Source organism: Papio anubis, chromosome 5 (assembly GCF_008728515.1).
Source record: "Papio anubis isolate 15944 chromosome 5, Panubis1.0, whole genome shotgun sequence".
In the NCBI taxonomy this organism is placed as follows: domain Eukaryota; kingdom Metazoa; phylum Chordata; class Mammalia; order Primates; family Cercopithecidae; genus Papio; species Papio anubis.
The window spans coordinates 39,492,355-39,507,832 of record NC_044980.1 but is presented as its reverse complement, the minus strand read 5'-3'; the positions used below and the strand labels follow the sequence as shown (position 1 = coordinate 39,507,832).

Below are 15,478 nucleotides of genomic sequence, written 5' to 3'. Positions count from 1 at the left end.
CTTCTTGTCTGTTATATCCTTTTGAGATGTTAGGATTTAATAGTAGCCGATAAACAATCAGAACTTTCCTGTGTAGAAAATTCGAAGTTCTCTAAATGGTCTGGAACAAGTGTCCCATAGCAAGAAATAAAAAATAATCTTTGCATTGCATAGCTGTTAAATTTTATAAATAAATATGGAATAGATGATGGAGCAGTGCCGAAATTCATTTTTCTTGGTTGCTAGTTTAAGAATAAATCAGGCTCAACAATGAAAAAGACACTTGCCCCCCAAAAATCATTTGTTGAAGCCCTAACCCCCATTGTGACTATATTTGGAGAGAGGGCCTTTAAGGGACGAATTAAGGTTAAATGAGGTCATAAGGGTGGGGCCCTAATCCAGTATGACTGGTGTCCTTATAAGGAGAGAGGCATCAGGGATGTGCTCACCTGGAGAAACGGCTATCTGAGGACACAGAAAGAAGGGAGCCATCTGCAAGCCAAGGAGAGGGGGCTCAAGAGAAACCAACTCTGCTGACACCTTGGTCTTGGACTTTCACCCTCCACAACTGTGAGAAAATAAGTTTCTGTTGTGTAAGCCACCCATCTGTAGTATTTTATGGCAGCCTTAGCTGACAAATGCAGATACATAACTCACTCAAAAAATGAACAAAATTTGCATTTAAAAATGTAAAAAGGGCCGGACATGGTGGCTCTTGCCTGCAATCCTAGCATTTTGGGAGGCTGAGGTGGGCAGGCTGCTGGAAGCCAGGAGTTTGAGACCAACCATGGCGAACATGGCATGACATGTCTCTCCTAAAAATACAAAATTTAGCCGGGCATGGTGCTGCACGCCTGTAATCCCAGCTAGTCAAGAGGCTGAGGCATGAGAATTGCTTGAACCCGGGAGGTGGAGGTTGCAGTGAGCTGAGATTGTGCCAATGCACTCCAGTCTGGCTGACAGAGCAAGACTCTGTCTCAAAAATAAATAAATAAATAAATAAAATGGCAGTTAAAAAAAACTGCAAAATGTAAAATATGCTAATTTTAGTAATAATTATTTGAGTCCTTTATATGTCGCAAGCTAGGCATAATACTGTCTCAATCCATCACCCATACAAACTGGAGGCTTTGAGTAAAGTGTCATTCTCTACTAAGTGTATCCAAGGCTTTGTACTTTTCTTGCAACATTTCTTTAAAATTATTTCCCAATAAATTTAAAAAAAATATATAAAAGGATATAGATGATGACCTGAAACAACAAACCCCCACCCCACAAGTTTTCCCAAATTGAGGATATGCAACTCAGATCGAATGTGTATATTTATTATAATCTCCAAAATAATTTCACTTGGTACAACTGCTTCTTAAAATCATATCAATATCAGGCTCAGAATTTAATTACAACCAAGCAATTCACAAAAACACTTTGAGCAACAAAACATGCTTAATATTTCTTTGAGAAAGATCCTTCAAATATGTGTACAGCATCACTGGGAGTTACACAAAACTGTTACAAGGTGACCATTAAGTGCCCCAAATCTGCACTTCTGATATATATGAATGGCTAATGTAACCACATTTGGGAATCTTTACATCTCAAAATAAAGCTCTTTCTGATGCAACTTGCCATCCTTTAAAATTTTAAAGGATGTTCTTGGTAATTCCTTAGGAAAGTAAAACTACACACACTTTCAGAGAAACAATAAGCTGCTTAGATTTTTAAAATTTTTTCTATTATACACTTTAATTATGGGTTATTTATTAAAGACTTTAAAAAATTTATGTTATGTTTTAAAAAGTACCAATTAGTGAGGGAAAAAGTTGAAAACATTTACCAGCATGTTAGGTTCTCCTGAAATCACAGTTTTCTGGATAAATAAATGTAATATCACTAAACAATTTTCACTATGTATTTTATACATAGCCTGGAAAGAATAACATTTTGGACTGTAATTTTCACATCTTAAATAGTATTTTTTTCTTTATCCCTTTGATAATACTAAACTCTTTCTCCTAAAAATTTATATCTATTTTATAGATATCAATCTTACTATGAATTTTCAACTTTGACTAGAACTTGTTTATGAAAAATATCTAACATCTGCAACTTCAGCTGGTTATACTGGAAGGAGAGGGCTTGCGATAATTTTATTATACCTTGTATTAACAATAAACCTTCTCACAGAGAAGAAAATACTTTAAATACCTTAAATCATATGTACAACAATAAAAATTCACATTTCATGCTTTAGTGAGACACTTAAATCATCCATAAGGCAGTCCTCATAGTTTACTGGAATAGAGCCTTTCTAATATCTGGGCCTCTGCTGTGTGCCAAATACGACGAAGCTCTGGATGTTAGGAAAGCAGCCAAACTTCTGCCATCCTCCTATCCAGTAGAAAAACTGATAGTAGGTCTTCCCAGCCATCAAGTTGTGACCACAATCCTCTGTCATAGTGGGGTATTAACCGACGTGCTGCAGGCCTCAGGACCCATGTGAGTCAACTCGATTGTCTGCAAAGTGCTCAAAAGCCAGGATGTTCTCTAACGTGAGTTGTAGGATGATGATAGCCCTTCTGAGCACAGCTAAATGTGACATGTATGTGTCTATTGCACAGGATTGTATAAGGGTCCAGAAACAGTACTGTATTTCTTTCCTTACCTATTATATACATTTTTCTGATAAGTTCAGTGTTTCACTGGGAAATGTGACTTGCAGGGAGCTCCCCTTAGGGGCAGGCCCAGCCCTGCCGCTCCCACCAACCTCATCCACCAGTAAGACACTCTCTGAGTCCTGACCCTGTGAAGAGTCTGAGGTCTCTGATATTCGCAAAGTCCTCAGCGAGGTGGTGTCTTTCTGGGCCAGGCCCATGCCAGGAACACCTGGAAGCAAATTCCTGCCTCCAAGGCCATTTTCACTGAGGTCAGGCAGTGAGAGGTCTGGCAGGAGGGTCTGAGATGTACTGCTGATCTCCTTCAGCTCCCGGGAGAAGAAGGAGCGAGAGTGGCCCGACATGGCAGAAGATGTCCTTCGACTGTCCGAGCAGTGCTGTCCGGAGCGCTCTCTGCGGGATCCGCCAATGCGGCAGAAGAGGCATTTGATCTTCTCTATTGCTTTACTGAGCACTGTCTTTCTCAGGAGGATATATATCCAGGGGTCTAGGATGGGGTTCACAGAAGCAATTCGGATGGCCTGCAAATCTGGATTTTTACTGACTTCTCGCTCCAAACTTGGCTGATATAACTGGTTGACGAATACTCGCACCTGCATAAGTGAGATCCGCACATTTAGATTTCATCATTCATCAACTGGGAAAACATATAAATGCTATGTCTACCTTAGCAATATTAAGAACCTGCCTTCATTTCTCAAATTCCAGGAAAAGAGGAAGCTACATAACAAGCCTCAGAAAAACCAGTCATGGGCTGGGTATGGTGGCTCACACCTGTAATCCCAGCACTTTGGGAGGCCAAGGTGGGTGAATCACTTGAGGTCAGCAGTTCCAGACCAACTTTTCCAACATGGCGAAACCCCATCTCTACTAAAAATACAAACATTAGGCTGGGTGCGGTGGCTCACGCCTGTAATCCCGGCATTTTGGTAGGCTGAGGTGGGCGGATCACAAGGTCAAGAGATTGAGACCATCCTGGCCAACATGGTGAAACTCGATCTCTACTAAAACCATAAAATTTAGCTGGGTATGGTGGCATGTGCCTGTAGTCCCAGCTACTTAGGAGGCTGAGGCAGGAGAATCGTTTGAACCCAGGAGGCGGAGGTTGTAGTGAGCTGAGATCATGCCACTGCACTCCAGCCTGGCAACAGAGTGAGACTCCATCTCAAAAAAATAAAAACAAAACAAAAATTAGCCAGGTGTGGTGGCACATGCCTATAATCCCAGCTACTCAGGAGGCTGAGGCAGGAGAATCGCTTGAACCCGGGGGGGCAGAGGTTGCAGTGAGCTGAGATGGCGCCACTGCACTCCAGCCAAGGCCACAGATCTAGAATCTGTTTCAAAAAAAAAGAAAGAAAAAAGAAAAAGAAAAACCAGTCACTGGAAAAATGCAATTAATATGTTCTGAGTTAGTATGGCTTTAATATTTTTGTAACTATCTTATGATTATCTTCCCTAGAGCAAAGACAGTATACAAAAATGCAATGTGAGTGCAGGTCACATATGTATAAAGTGTTCTTGAGAAACATTTTATTAACTTCATTTCTGCGAGTGCTTTTAAGTTTTTGTAACTCTAATGAAGTAATTTTTTCCCCCAAAAGCTACTGATTTATCTTATTCCAGCTGTCATTTTACATAATTTAAAGGGAACTCATTTTATAAGTCAATTAACCATCTAATCATCAGAATAAGGCTAGATTCTTTTATTTTAGTCTAGAAAGAATATGCTGAAAAGTTTTACACCAACAGCAGGATCTCCTGTCACCCAGAATGACCACAGAATAGTTTTCATTTTCTCTATGACTCTGTTCCCCAGTTATAGTAATCACGATGGATGAGTAGGAATTTGCTAAATTTAGAAGGAAGGACATCACATTTCAAATAGAGGTAGCTCCATGTGCAAAGTCATGGAAGAATGAAATGATATGTCAACATCTGGGAACTTCAAATGATTCAGCGAATGGAGCATGAATTTGTGTAAACTTACATGATCATTTTATTCCTTAGAGGAAAATGCATTTGTTAAATGTACATGTATATATATTTTTTGAGACCGGGTCTCACTTTGTCACCCAGGCTGGAGTGCAGTGGTATAATCATTGCTCACTGCAGCCTTGAGCTCCTAGGCTCCAGCAATCCTCCTGCCGTAGCCTCCTGAGTAGCCAGGACTACAGGTGTGTGCCACCGTGCCCGGCTAACTTATTATTTTTGTAGAGATGAGGGCTTTCTATGTTGCCCAGGCTAGTCTCGAACTCTTGAGCTCAAGTGATCTGCCCGCCGCAGTCTCCCAAAGTGCTAAGATTACAGGAGTGAGCCACCATGCTCAGCCTCAAATTCACTCTTAAAGTATTATGATTTTTTTTTTTTGCCTAGATATTACTTCTAATTCCACTGGGATCATTTATATAAAAATCTCATCTGCAATTCATATAGAAATAGTAGGAGTAATTCACATAGAAATAGAAATAGTAGTATAGAAATAAAAAGAATTGCCATCTATCTTTAGTAATTATTTACTAATTATTTCTTGCCTTTAGTAATTATTTTAGGTTAGGGAGAAGAGGTTGAGTCTCACAGTCAAGGAAGATACATAAAAACCACAAAAAGGAGCAAGAAGAACTCACAAAAGCATAGCTGGAGCCATTTAACTAGGGGCAAATATCTCTAACAAGACTTGAGGACATTGCTGCCTTACTACATACAGCATAACAATGAATGACTCATGGTACATGAATCACCTAGAACAGGGATAGTTTAGTTGAGGCTGGTGTCAGTTCACAATGGAAAAGGCGATTCATTGACCATTTGCATGCGTTCTTTTGGCACTTACTAGATGTAACAATATTTGGGTCGGGATATTTCAGAAAGATTTTCAACAATTTGGATAAAAGAAGGAAGTTTAAAATATTTGAAGAAATACATTTCATTAACCTGCAAAATTAAACTTATATTAAATTTATTCCAGAACAATACTGGATCAGTAAGGTAGAACTGCATTTCTATTTCTTCCTTAACTGGAATTTAGATCTTAATTAGCTATAGGTCTCTGATCCTCTATCAAAAGATTTTTGTTCATTTCATTTGTTGTTGTTTTGAGAACTTACACTTATTGCAAAATCTGACCTAAACTTATTTTGGCAGCAAAAACTGAACTGAACAGACTGTGAAGCCATTTAGTTCAATTTATTCCACTTAGAGTGAATATTCCTATGTTCTGGTCCAGGAGTACTGTTCCAATTCTGATGAGGATATTACATATTTTGCAATATATTATTGATTACTTCTCTAAAAGCCAAGAAATTCTAAATTCTGAAACTCATCTGCCCCTAAATATTTTGGATATGGGATTATGGGCCTGTAAATCTCAGAGAATAAAATAGTCAAAGCCTCTAGCCAAGATGAAATTAATATCTTGATATTTGGAAGACAGCTAAATCAAGAACGAACTGGAATGAACATCAGTATGTAATATCGCCTCTTAAAATATTTTTAGAAACTATGCTGGGATAAATGATAGTAACAAGGCAAAGCATACTTGATTTAAAAAAAATCTTTACTAGTAGTAAAATAAAAATAATAAAATAAAAAAAATAAAAAATATTTTACTAGTAAAATAAAGCATCTTGGTTTCTTGCTTCCATAAACTTTGTGGTCTTCAGCTATGTCTGGAAACTCAGCAGTTCCCTCAACTGTACAGGCCTTTTCTCAGATGAGGTATTTGTTACTGAGACCCAGAGCTTTTGAGGAACTTAGGATGTCCCCCGCCCTGTTGGTGGCAATCTGGTCTGGACCTCCATGTTGCCTTTTCTGTTCTACCAGTCTGGCTTTCTGTTTAATCATTATTTCTTGACAATGGAGTTATTGGTAAAAAGCATGAGGTCTACGTTTTATTCACATCACGTACTATGTTCCTAAGGGTAGAAGAAATGATGGATTTAAATCTGTTAGTATCAAGTCCTGTGTGTGGTCTCTGGAAAAGACCTACGGCCGGGTTTATGTGAACTTGAGCCTTCCAGCCTCCAGGTGGCAGTGTTGCTTCACTCGAGAGTTTCTGATCCTCCCTCCCTAATAAGCACTGTGTAAAGCCATCTCCGAGACTCGCAGAACAGAATTTTGGTTAAGTCTCAACCTGACGTTTCTGAGATTTTTGACACTGAAAATGTTTTATTGCTGGTTGCTTCTCCTGCGACAACCTCAAAGGAAACATGGCTACTACTGAAAGGAAGAAAATTTTTGAACAGTTAAAATGGAATTTGTAGCCATTCAAAGAAGTATATTAGGAGTTAGCATTTTAAAATTTCTGTGGCCTTTTAGAAAGGTCGGAATGTTGTAAAACAATAATAGGTTGTCATAATCAAAGGTGATGAGAGGCAAGGAAAGAATCATTTCTGTGCCTCATCTCATCTACAGCAGCAATGGATTTTGACTAGCATAGGAGGGAATGAAAGGAGGCTATATTAAAAGTATATTAAAATTATGGAAATGGGGGAGGAAAAGTTTACAATTAGTCCAGGCCACTGAACCTGGTCATTCAATGTCTTTTCAATAAAGGAGAATTCACAGGGTAGCAAAAGTATGAGTTTAAAGAGCAAAAGTTCAAATTTGGGTAAAAACATCCTCAAAAGTTGGTCAAATTGGAAAGAATCAATATGAGTTTTACTTTGCAACATATCTCAGTTGAGACTTACTTCAAGTAGGGAAAGAAAAAAGACAAAACCAACAAAAACTCCACGCATCTTGCAATGTTTGAAAACATATAGCAACCTCTGCTTCACTTTAAAGGGGCTACTTGACTTGCTGTTTCCAAGAGGGCAGGGACAACCGCAGTTGAGATGGGAACATCTGGAGTAGTGCTTCAATGTCTTGTGAGCGGGTGAAAGCACTTTTCGGAATTCTTGTCTAACAGGCCCTATATGTTACACGACTAAACAAGTTCAGGCAGTTTTCAGTGTTGGAGGAGTGTGTTGCTGATAAAAAACCTCTGAGTCAGGACGGAAAAAAATCATTAAAAAAACTCACTGAATACGGCCGGGCGCGATGGCTCACGCCTGTAATCCCAGCACTTTGGGAGGCCGAGGCAGGCGGATCACCTGACATCGGGAGTTTGAGACCAGCCTGACCAACATGGAGAAACCCTGTCTCTACTAAAAATACAAAATTAGCCGAGCATGGTGGCGCATGCCTATAATCCCAGCTACTTGGAAGGCTGAGGCAGGAGAATCGCTTGAACCCGGGAGGCGGAAGTTGTGGTGAGCTGAGATTGTGCCATTGCACTCCAGCCTGGGCAACAAGAGGGAAACTCTGTCTCAAAACAAAAACAAAAACAAAAAAAACTCACTGAATACTAATGACATATCTCCTTTCTTCCAATTTTAAGTATTTTTCTTAGTAGCTGCTAATGTGTACATGTGGTTTGTTGTTCATATTGGCATATTACAGTATTCTAAATTATTTTATTTTAGAAAGAGTCTCACTGTGTCACCCAGGCTGGAGTGCTGTGATACAAACATGGTCATTGCAGCCTCAACCTCCTGGACTCAAGCAATCCTCTAGCCTCAACCTTCCAAGTAGCTGGGAAACAGGCACATGCCAACACACCAAGCTACATTTTAAAAATTATGTTATTCACACCTTTTTAGGATGATTAGAGATTAGGGTTCAGGAGCAGTGGAACATAACTTGCAGAAAATGCAATCAGTTCAGAAGAAGACGTGGTGACAAGAAAGCTGTAAGGAGGCTATATGCTATAGAGATAGATGCCTAAGCTTTGGAAGCAAACAAGCCTCTGTTCAAATCCTGGCTCCACTCCTTATAACATAGGTACAAATGATCAAAGTGCTTAGCACAGCGCAGCGCCTATCATAGAACAGGTATGTTGGCTCTCATTACGTTTTTTGAACCCATATGTGGAAGCTTGCCCAGTGTGGAATATATCAATAATTTGAAAACTGTAGCTTAGAGGTAGCTTTGGGATACAGTTAATAATATGACATCAAAAACATGTACTTCCTACTTAATAATCTGTTTGCAGGGAATGTTGAAGAAAGAATGTTGAACTCTTGATTAGACAGATTTAGTAATCGACTGTCAAAACAGTAGTAATGCTTTCCAATAAGTGACAAGATCTGTAGCTGGATTTGAATGTGTGTGCTACTTGTTCTGTTCCAAGCACATAAAAGGAATTATCTGTATGTGCTCAGTTATCTCACTGCCTTGTGAAGAGTCCAAAATTGACACAGCTGTTACTAGAAGTTCTTATCACTTTCTTTTTTTTCAAGTAAAGAATAGTGGAAAGCATTCTTGACTGGGTGGTGTGCAGGAGAGCTTGGTTCTTGTTCCTTCTAGGCCACTAACTGGTCATTTGTAGAAGGCAAGTTAAATCTCTACAGGCTTTATAGGCCAACCTCTACACTGAATGTTTCTTTTTTGTTTTGTTTTGTTTTGTTTTTTAAGCTCTCACATTGAATGTTCTAATAGGAGACTACAAGAATCACTTCAGCGCTGAGAAAAAAAAAAAAAACTTGTTAGGAGATATTCAATACAAACAAATTGACAGGTCAGCAAAGCATGGTGAAATGAGCATTAGATGAGGACTCACCTATAGCTACCCTGTAAGTTGCAGAATGATATAAATTCTTCATTTGCAGCTGGGAAAACTGAGGTGTAGAGAGAGTGAAAATACTGGTCAGCCCTACTTTCTCCTTAGAGCTTTTCAAGATTCAAATGAAATGCCAGATGTGGAAATAACTTACTTTTATGGAACTCAATAGTCTTTAAGTTACTACTACTGGGTCTACAATTTCATGTTATGACTTAAAACTTGCTTCTGGGCATTGCCATTTTTTAAACTTAGCCAAATTTATTTGAACAAATCCAGTCTTTTAGATTCTGTTGTAGTCATACCCAAATGTATGGCATTTCTCTTGTATGTGTAGATATGCTTCACACTCATCTGACATCCCATCAGTTGTTTTATGACTCCACTTCCAGTTTGCCTACAGTAAACAAAAGTATATCTATTTACAAAGTTTTCATCTGTCCTTATAAACTTTTGCTGATCAAATGCTGGTGAAAGCTTTATAGAGACGACGAGTTTACAGTAAGGAACCAAATAAACACTCACAGGAAGTATTTTCCTAAGAATCTAAGTTTTACTTCACCAAGGCAGAAGATTAATCAAATTAGCCATTCTGCCCCTAGCTGAGATAAATATTTGTTACTTCAGAGTTAAAAAATAAAAGAAACAAGTAAGCAATAAATACAGTTTTGGGTTGCTTGTGTATGGGGGAAAATGCCCTTCCAAACCCTATAATAACTGTTTAGCCCTGAGGCAAAATATTTGATTATAATAATCACCTTAATATTCATTAGTAACTGAAAAATTAGGCACTAGAAATTCATCTAGCTACAGCATTTAGCACCAGGACCTTAAGGGGCTGTCTTGCTTGCATATTTCTAAAGAATGCAATCTTTTTTGTTTATCTGAAATGTAGACTCCCACTTCTTGTTCTCACAAAATTTTGGAAGTTCTCACTTCCAAAATTCTCCTATATTTAAAAAAACCCTGAGACTGGTTATAAATAGAAGAAAGGACAAAATGACAAGAACCACCTACCCCTTACATCTTGTCATGTGATGTTCCTTGTAGATCATACTTACACCTTCTCTGATCATTCATTGTGACCCAGTTCAAAGAATTCTGAAGGTTCAGCACAGTTCCTTATATCCACAACTAATTTCCCAACCTTTCTCAAATTTCCACTCCAATCTTAGCTCTATTTATGAAACATGTATATTTTGGCTAGCAAATTAAATTTTATTTTTTATACTAAACTCAATACCAACCCCCTCTAAGAGCTGTAGTTCTTTCTTCCCTGGTGTCCAAGAGGCAAAACCTTGGCTGCTTTTCAATGGCTGCTTGTTTTCCTTATGTATTATATCAAGCTTTCTGAAATTCCAAGTAAGCTATATTTGCTTTGTTGGCCTTTCCAAAGCATTTAAAATAATTCCAACGCTTTGATTTTCCCTAAATGGGATTAGCAACCACTTGATTTGATACAATTAGATGCTTCATTAGTTTCTTTGGAACTGAAGATAGGCTCATCTGCTTTCAATATCAGAGAGTTCTGAGCTTTAATCTTAATTTATAATATGAATATGAAAACATGAAAAAAGAAAGTTGTAAAAGGAAGCCAAGGAAAACTGTATTTGCAGAAGGGTTTTCGATTAGTTCAGTAATTGCTGAATTGTGGGGGGGTGGGGGGGTAGTATAATGAACCCATCATTTATCACTGATTTATAAACCGATTTTGAAATTAGATTTTAGTACCCAAAACTAAGGGTGACAAACTGATGCCACTGCTATTTGTAGGATTCCTTATTTCTCACAAAGCTACATAAATACTTGACTAATGGGATTACCTCTTAATTGAGCTAGTTTCAATTTTCAGGTTAAGATTACTTAAAATTTACATCATGTTACTAACATTATACAGGTGGACAGTATTTCTTGTTAGTTAAAATGTGGTTAATCTGCAAACCACAAATACAGCTCCTATAATTTCTCGCCTCTAGGTCCTCAAATAATTTTAAGGCTTTGTGTAAGGGCCCTGAATCTTAGGTCCAGGTCTACCACTTCAGCCCACGAGGTGAATTAAGCCTTGTATGTCTTTCTAGAAGAAAATAATTCATCTGTGGCTGTGCAGAAATCCATAGCTTTACAGGCTTACTTCCAACCAAAACACATATAAAGTATGTGCATGTTGCTAACCTTCTAGCTCTAATTCCTCTGTCCCTTTAAGTGGATGTTCTGAGAATAACAACCATTCACTTTGTCATTTACTGTTCTGTACAACACAAGGCAGAGGCCCAGGAACAGGGGCCCCATCAGGAGCGGAGTTGTTTTTGTCCAAAATCTCACTTTATTCTAGGTTGCCATTACAGACAGTAAAATGTATTTATGTGGCTCAAGTGTGACTTAACTCTGTAAATTATATTGGGTCCTGGAATGGCTTAAAGGCGCTTATGGCCAATTATATTTATTACTGTTTATACAAATTGGTAAGAAGCTACTGTATTCTGGCTCTCAGCCCCCTCTAAGTTCCTTCCATTTACAGTCACTTTTATCAGAGATGTAATATTTCTACACCAAAGATCCCTGGACAGTATTAATAAGGAAAAGGAAGGAATAATAGCCCATTACATTTTATTTTCTCTTGTTCCCAATAAGCATAAGAAAAAGCAGTTATCTCTTTTTGAGTTGGTAGTTTAGAATTTCCAGGAATGCGGGGTTTTGGAAGATGGAAGAACTCATAACTAGTTGCTTTCAAGAGAAACTCTAGATAAAGTATTGCATTCTTCTGCCCATCTGCTTCTGGTGCATTCCATTTTAGTCAGAGGCAAAGTAAAGAACTAGGTAGGGTTTGAGCCTTTCTGTTTACCATATTTTAAAAGTTAATCCAAAGGCAATTCTTAAAAGATGAACTAAAAATGAAGTGTACCAAAACTCCAACCCACGCTTTACAAAGGCCAAAATGAGAAATGTTCTAGGAGGGAGACGTGATGTAATAACACATGAGCTGGGTCTGGCCTCAGACGGGCCAAAGGTCCATTACAAGCTGTAGAGCTTTGGCTTGAAGAAACAAGACAGCCATCTCTAAATCTCGGTTTCTCTAAAATGGTACCGTTTCTTGCACAGTTGTAGAGAATTCAAATCCCATACCCCATGTATACCAGCTTTTCCATAATTAGTCACCCTGAGAAACTTTGCTTTCCTGGCCTACACAGAATGAAAGACACTGAGTCTGGACCCTGCCCCGTGTATGAATTAGAATTTGTGTGCTTTAAGCTGCCCTCCCAGGGCACACCATGGTAGAGCAGGGAGCCTAGCTTGACTCTGTAGGTTTGGCTGGATGATTTTCAGCATATCATTCACTCCCTCAGTGAAGTGAGGGAGTTAGACTAAAACACCTCTTGATATCTCTTCTAGCTTTAAAATTCTACGCAATCCACCGGGGGGAAAAAGTCAAAAAAACTTGCATAAATCAAAACACCAAAAACCCCACTTTCCTTAGAAATGGTTTACAACGAACAGATCACCATCCCTGACGTTTCAGGTTCTGCAGTTCACAGTTCACAGTACGGAGGAGTGGGCTAAGTTACACTACAGCAGGTTCCCCTCCACATCTAACAGAGGGGGTGGGGGGTTTTCTTGGAAGACTCGGCCAATGTCAGGCAGCAAGGGGTAAGGGCTGTCCCGGTAGAGAAAAAAACCCAGGCTTTCGGGAACATAAACTGGGGGATGTGGGGGCAAAGCACCTGCTAAAGCTCATTAGGACTGGGACTTCAAAGAGGGTTGGGCCCGCTCTGAGAAAGTGTGGGAATCCCAGCCCCGACCTAAAGGAGACACGTTCACTGCCAAAGACTGAGAGGGAAAGCGGGGAGCGGGGAACGGAGGAGGGAGGTGGATGCGAGAAAAGGGCCGGGTGGGGCCCCAGCCCTGGTCACTCACCACGAGCGGGATGGAGCAGATGAGCACCACCAGGGAGGTGGCAATGAGTAAGATGACCATCTGGATCTCGGCGCCCGCGATGCGGCGGAAACTCCGGCGGCGGCGAAAGTCGCTGAGGCGCGGCAAGCCTGGGGAGGCGGCGGGGTGGCCCCGGGAGACAACCGAGGTCACGGCCGTCGCGGCCGCATGGTGCTGCTCGGTGCCCAGCGAGGTGCGGCGCATGAACTGGCGGTGCATGCGGAGCAGCGCGCCGCACACAAGCACGTTACAGAGGACGGTGGCGAGAATGAGGAAGGAGCTGAAGCCGGCGTACATGTAGGAGTAGGCAGCGTGCGCCGTCACGTTGGTGGTCCAGTCGATGAAGCACCAGGTGTCTGGGTACTGCAGCCGCGAGCTACCGAGGCCCATGTTGGGCAGCGCGCAGAAGAGCACGTTGGACGCATAGACTGCAAAGAGCGTGAGGCCCGCCAACCGCTTGTCCACGTAGTGGCTGTAGAAATAGGCGTGGTTGATGGCCAGGTAGCGCTCGACACTCATGGCGCAGATGATGCTAAGGCCGGACAGGCTGAAGAAGAGCAGAATGAAGGTGCTGTACTCGCACAGCGGCTGGCCCCCGGGCCATTGGCCCTTCATGTACGTGGCGATGGTCACCGGGCTCACCAGCAAAGTGCCCAACAGGTCGGTGACAGCCAGCCCACATACCAGCGTGTAGAAGGTTGTCTCCTTCTGCTCCTTGCGCGACTTGCACAGCACCACGATGGCCACCAGGTTGCCCACCACCCCGAAGATGAACATCACCGCCGGGATGGTCACTGGGCTGTTCAGCCGGTCGGGGCTCAAGGAGGTGGACGCATTGACCCCGGGAGTGGACATGATAGTGGCTGGCGGTGCGCAGCCTTGGAGTGCAAGGCTGGGTCTGGGGATGGTAGAAGAGAGACAAAGCTGCCGTGAGCGGAAATTACCACTTGTAAGGTGTTAGACCCGCGCCCAAGAAACGATACACTGATAAGCCAAGGGGAGCAACTCGATCCTACTTTCTGGATTGTAGCCACTTACCAACTGCGGCCATCAAAATCTCTAGGCTCCTGATACGTCCTGCCAGCAGCACACTCTTGCTGACATTAATATTTATAAACTGCTTCTCCCATTCCTCTTCCTCCCCTCAACCCAACTCACTCCATTGCCAAGATGAATAAGAGCCATCTCAAGGGAAAAGTAGCTCCCTATTGCTATTCCCGATAGATTCTGAGTCAATGAAATTCTCACTGAAAACAAGTTACAAAAGCAATTTGGAGAGCGCACTCTTCCCTTCTTGGCTCTCTTCGGCGAGCGCCGCATCTCCGCGTTCGCTACCCGTTGACCCCAACGCCAGCCCAACGCCATCTCACCTGTAGCAGCAGCAGCGGCGGCAGCCTCGCGAGCCCCCAGGGTCAGCTCTCAGATGTCCTGGCCCGCCTCCAACCTGCTTTCACCTTGTCCCGCTAAGTCTGGAAATTGCCAAACCTTCGGCTTCTCAGAGCCGGTCTCAGTGGCTGCCGATTTTTGGACACTGAGGTCAGAGTTGCCAGCTTTCAAAAACTTGGGAAACAAGAGGGGCAGCTGGATGGGTCAGTGAAGAATGGTGCTGGATTTCTTGTTCGCTATATTTTTTTTTCCTTCAAAGACGAGTCCCAGCTTCGCAGTGCCCGCCGGTCTCGTCCGCTGGAGGACAGCGTTCAGGTGTGAGGCCACGCGCGCAGGTGGCGCGGAGCCTCGGTCCCCAGTTCTGGCCGCCCTCCGCCCCAGCCACGGGCAGCACGGGCGGCTACCGGAGTTTGCGGCTGCCGCTGAGGCCGCTCCTGGCTACCTGGGGGCGGCTCGGGGTCCACTCTGCCCGAGGCTCTGGCCTGGGGCTGTTCATCTTCCTCTCGGGCTGCCGGGCTTGGAGCTCCGCTCTCGCCTTTCCACCCTCTGCACAAACTTTTCTCCTCCTCCAAGTTTCCCTGGCGGAGGCGGAGGCAAACCGTGCGCTGCCCGGACGCCCATTGGCCGGATTGGAAGGGGGCGGAGCGCGTCCTCCCTGGGCGCCGCTGGGGAGCCCGGCGGGGGGCGGTGTTCGGGCTGGGGCGGGGCTGGGCTGCGTGGGGCGGGGCGGCTGCCGTGGTTTTCCCGCCCTCTGAGCTGCGGAGTGGGAGCCGGGAGGAGACCCTGGGAAGCCCCGGTGCTTTCCCCGGCAACCGCTTAGCCGCTCCTGTACTCTGCTTCCAGTGGGGCTACTACTGAAACCAGCGACCCTTTCCGCCTTGCTGCCTGCCGCTTGGAGTGGACTATTTCT

The 15,478-nt window shown here is 42.5% G+C and overlaps 1 protein-coding gene across 2 annotated transcripts; it reads right to left on the bottom strand.

The window, feature by feature from the left end:
- Positions 1 to 1,283: 1,283 nt before the first annotated feature.
- PTGER4 (prostaglandin E receptor 4) lies at positions 1,284 to 15,117 on the bottom strand. 2 transcript variants are annotated; one of them, XM_021939330.2, is made up of 4 exons: positions 14,553 to 14,667; positions 13,165 to 14,080; positions 9,558 to 9,649; positions 3,038 to 3,247 (listed from the first exon to the last, which is right to left on the bottom strand). In XM_021939330.2, exons 2-4 carry the CDS (start codon positions 14,035 to 14,037, stop codon positions 3,154 to 3,156), a joined length of 1,059 nt encoding a protein of 352 aa, XP_021795022.1. In that variant the 5' UTR covers positions 14,038 to 14,080; positions 14,553 to 14,667; the 3' UTR covers positions 3,038 to 3,153. The 2 variants fall into 2 exon arrangements, with proteins under 2 accessions (XP_003899657.1, XP_021795022.1); XM_003899608.5 differs by lacking the exon at positions 9,558 to 9,649 and having other exon boundaries at positions 1,284 to 3,247; positions 14,553 to 15,117.
- Positions 15,118 to 15,478: the final 361 nt, after the last annotated feature.

Bases quoted from the DNA above. Each gene is read 5' to 3' on its own strand.
- PTGER4 (XM_003899608.5), bottom strand. From the start codon at position 14,037: ATGTCCACTCCCGGGGTCAATGCGTCCACCTCCTTGAGCCCCGACCGG. The intron at 3,248-13,164 runs GTGAGTGACCAG...TCACTTATGCAG, and splicing joins TCTGCTCCATCCCGCTCGTG to GTGCGAGTATTCGTCAACCA.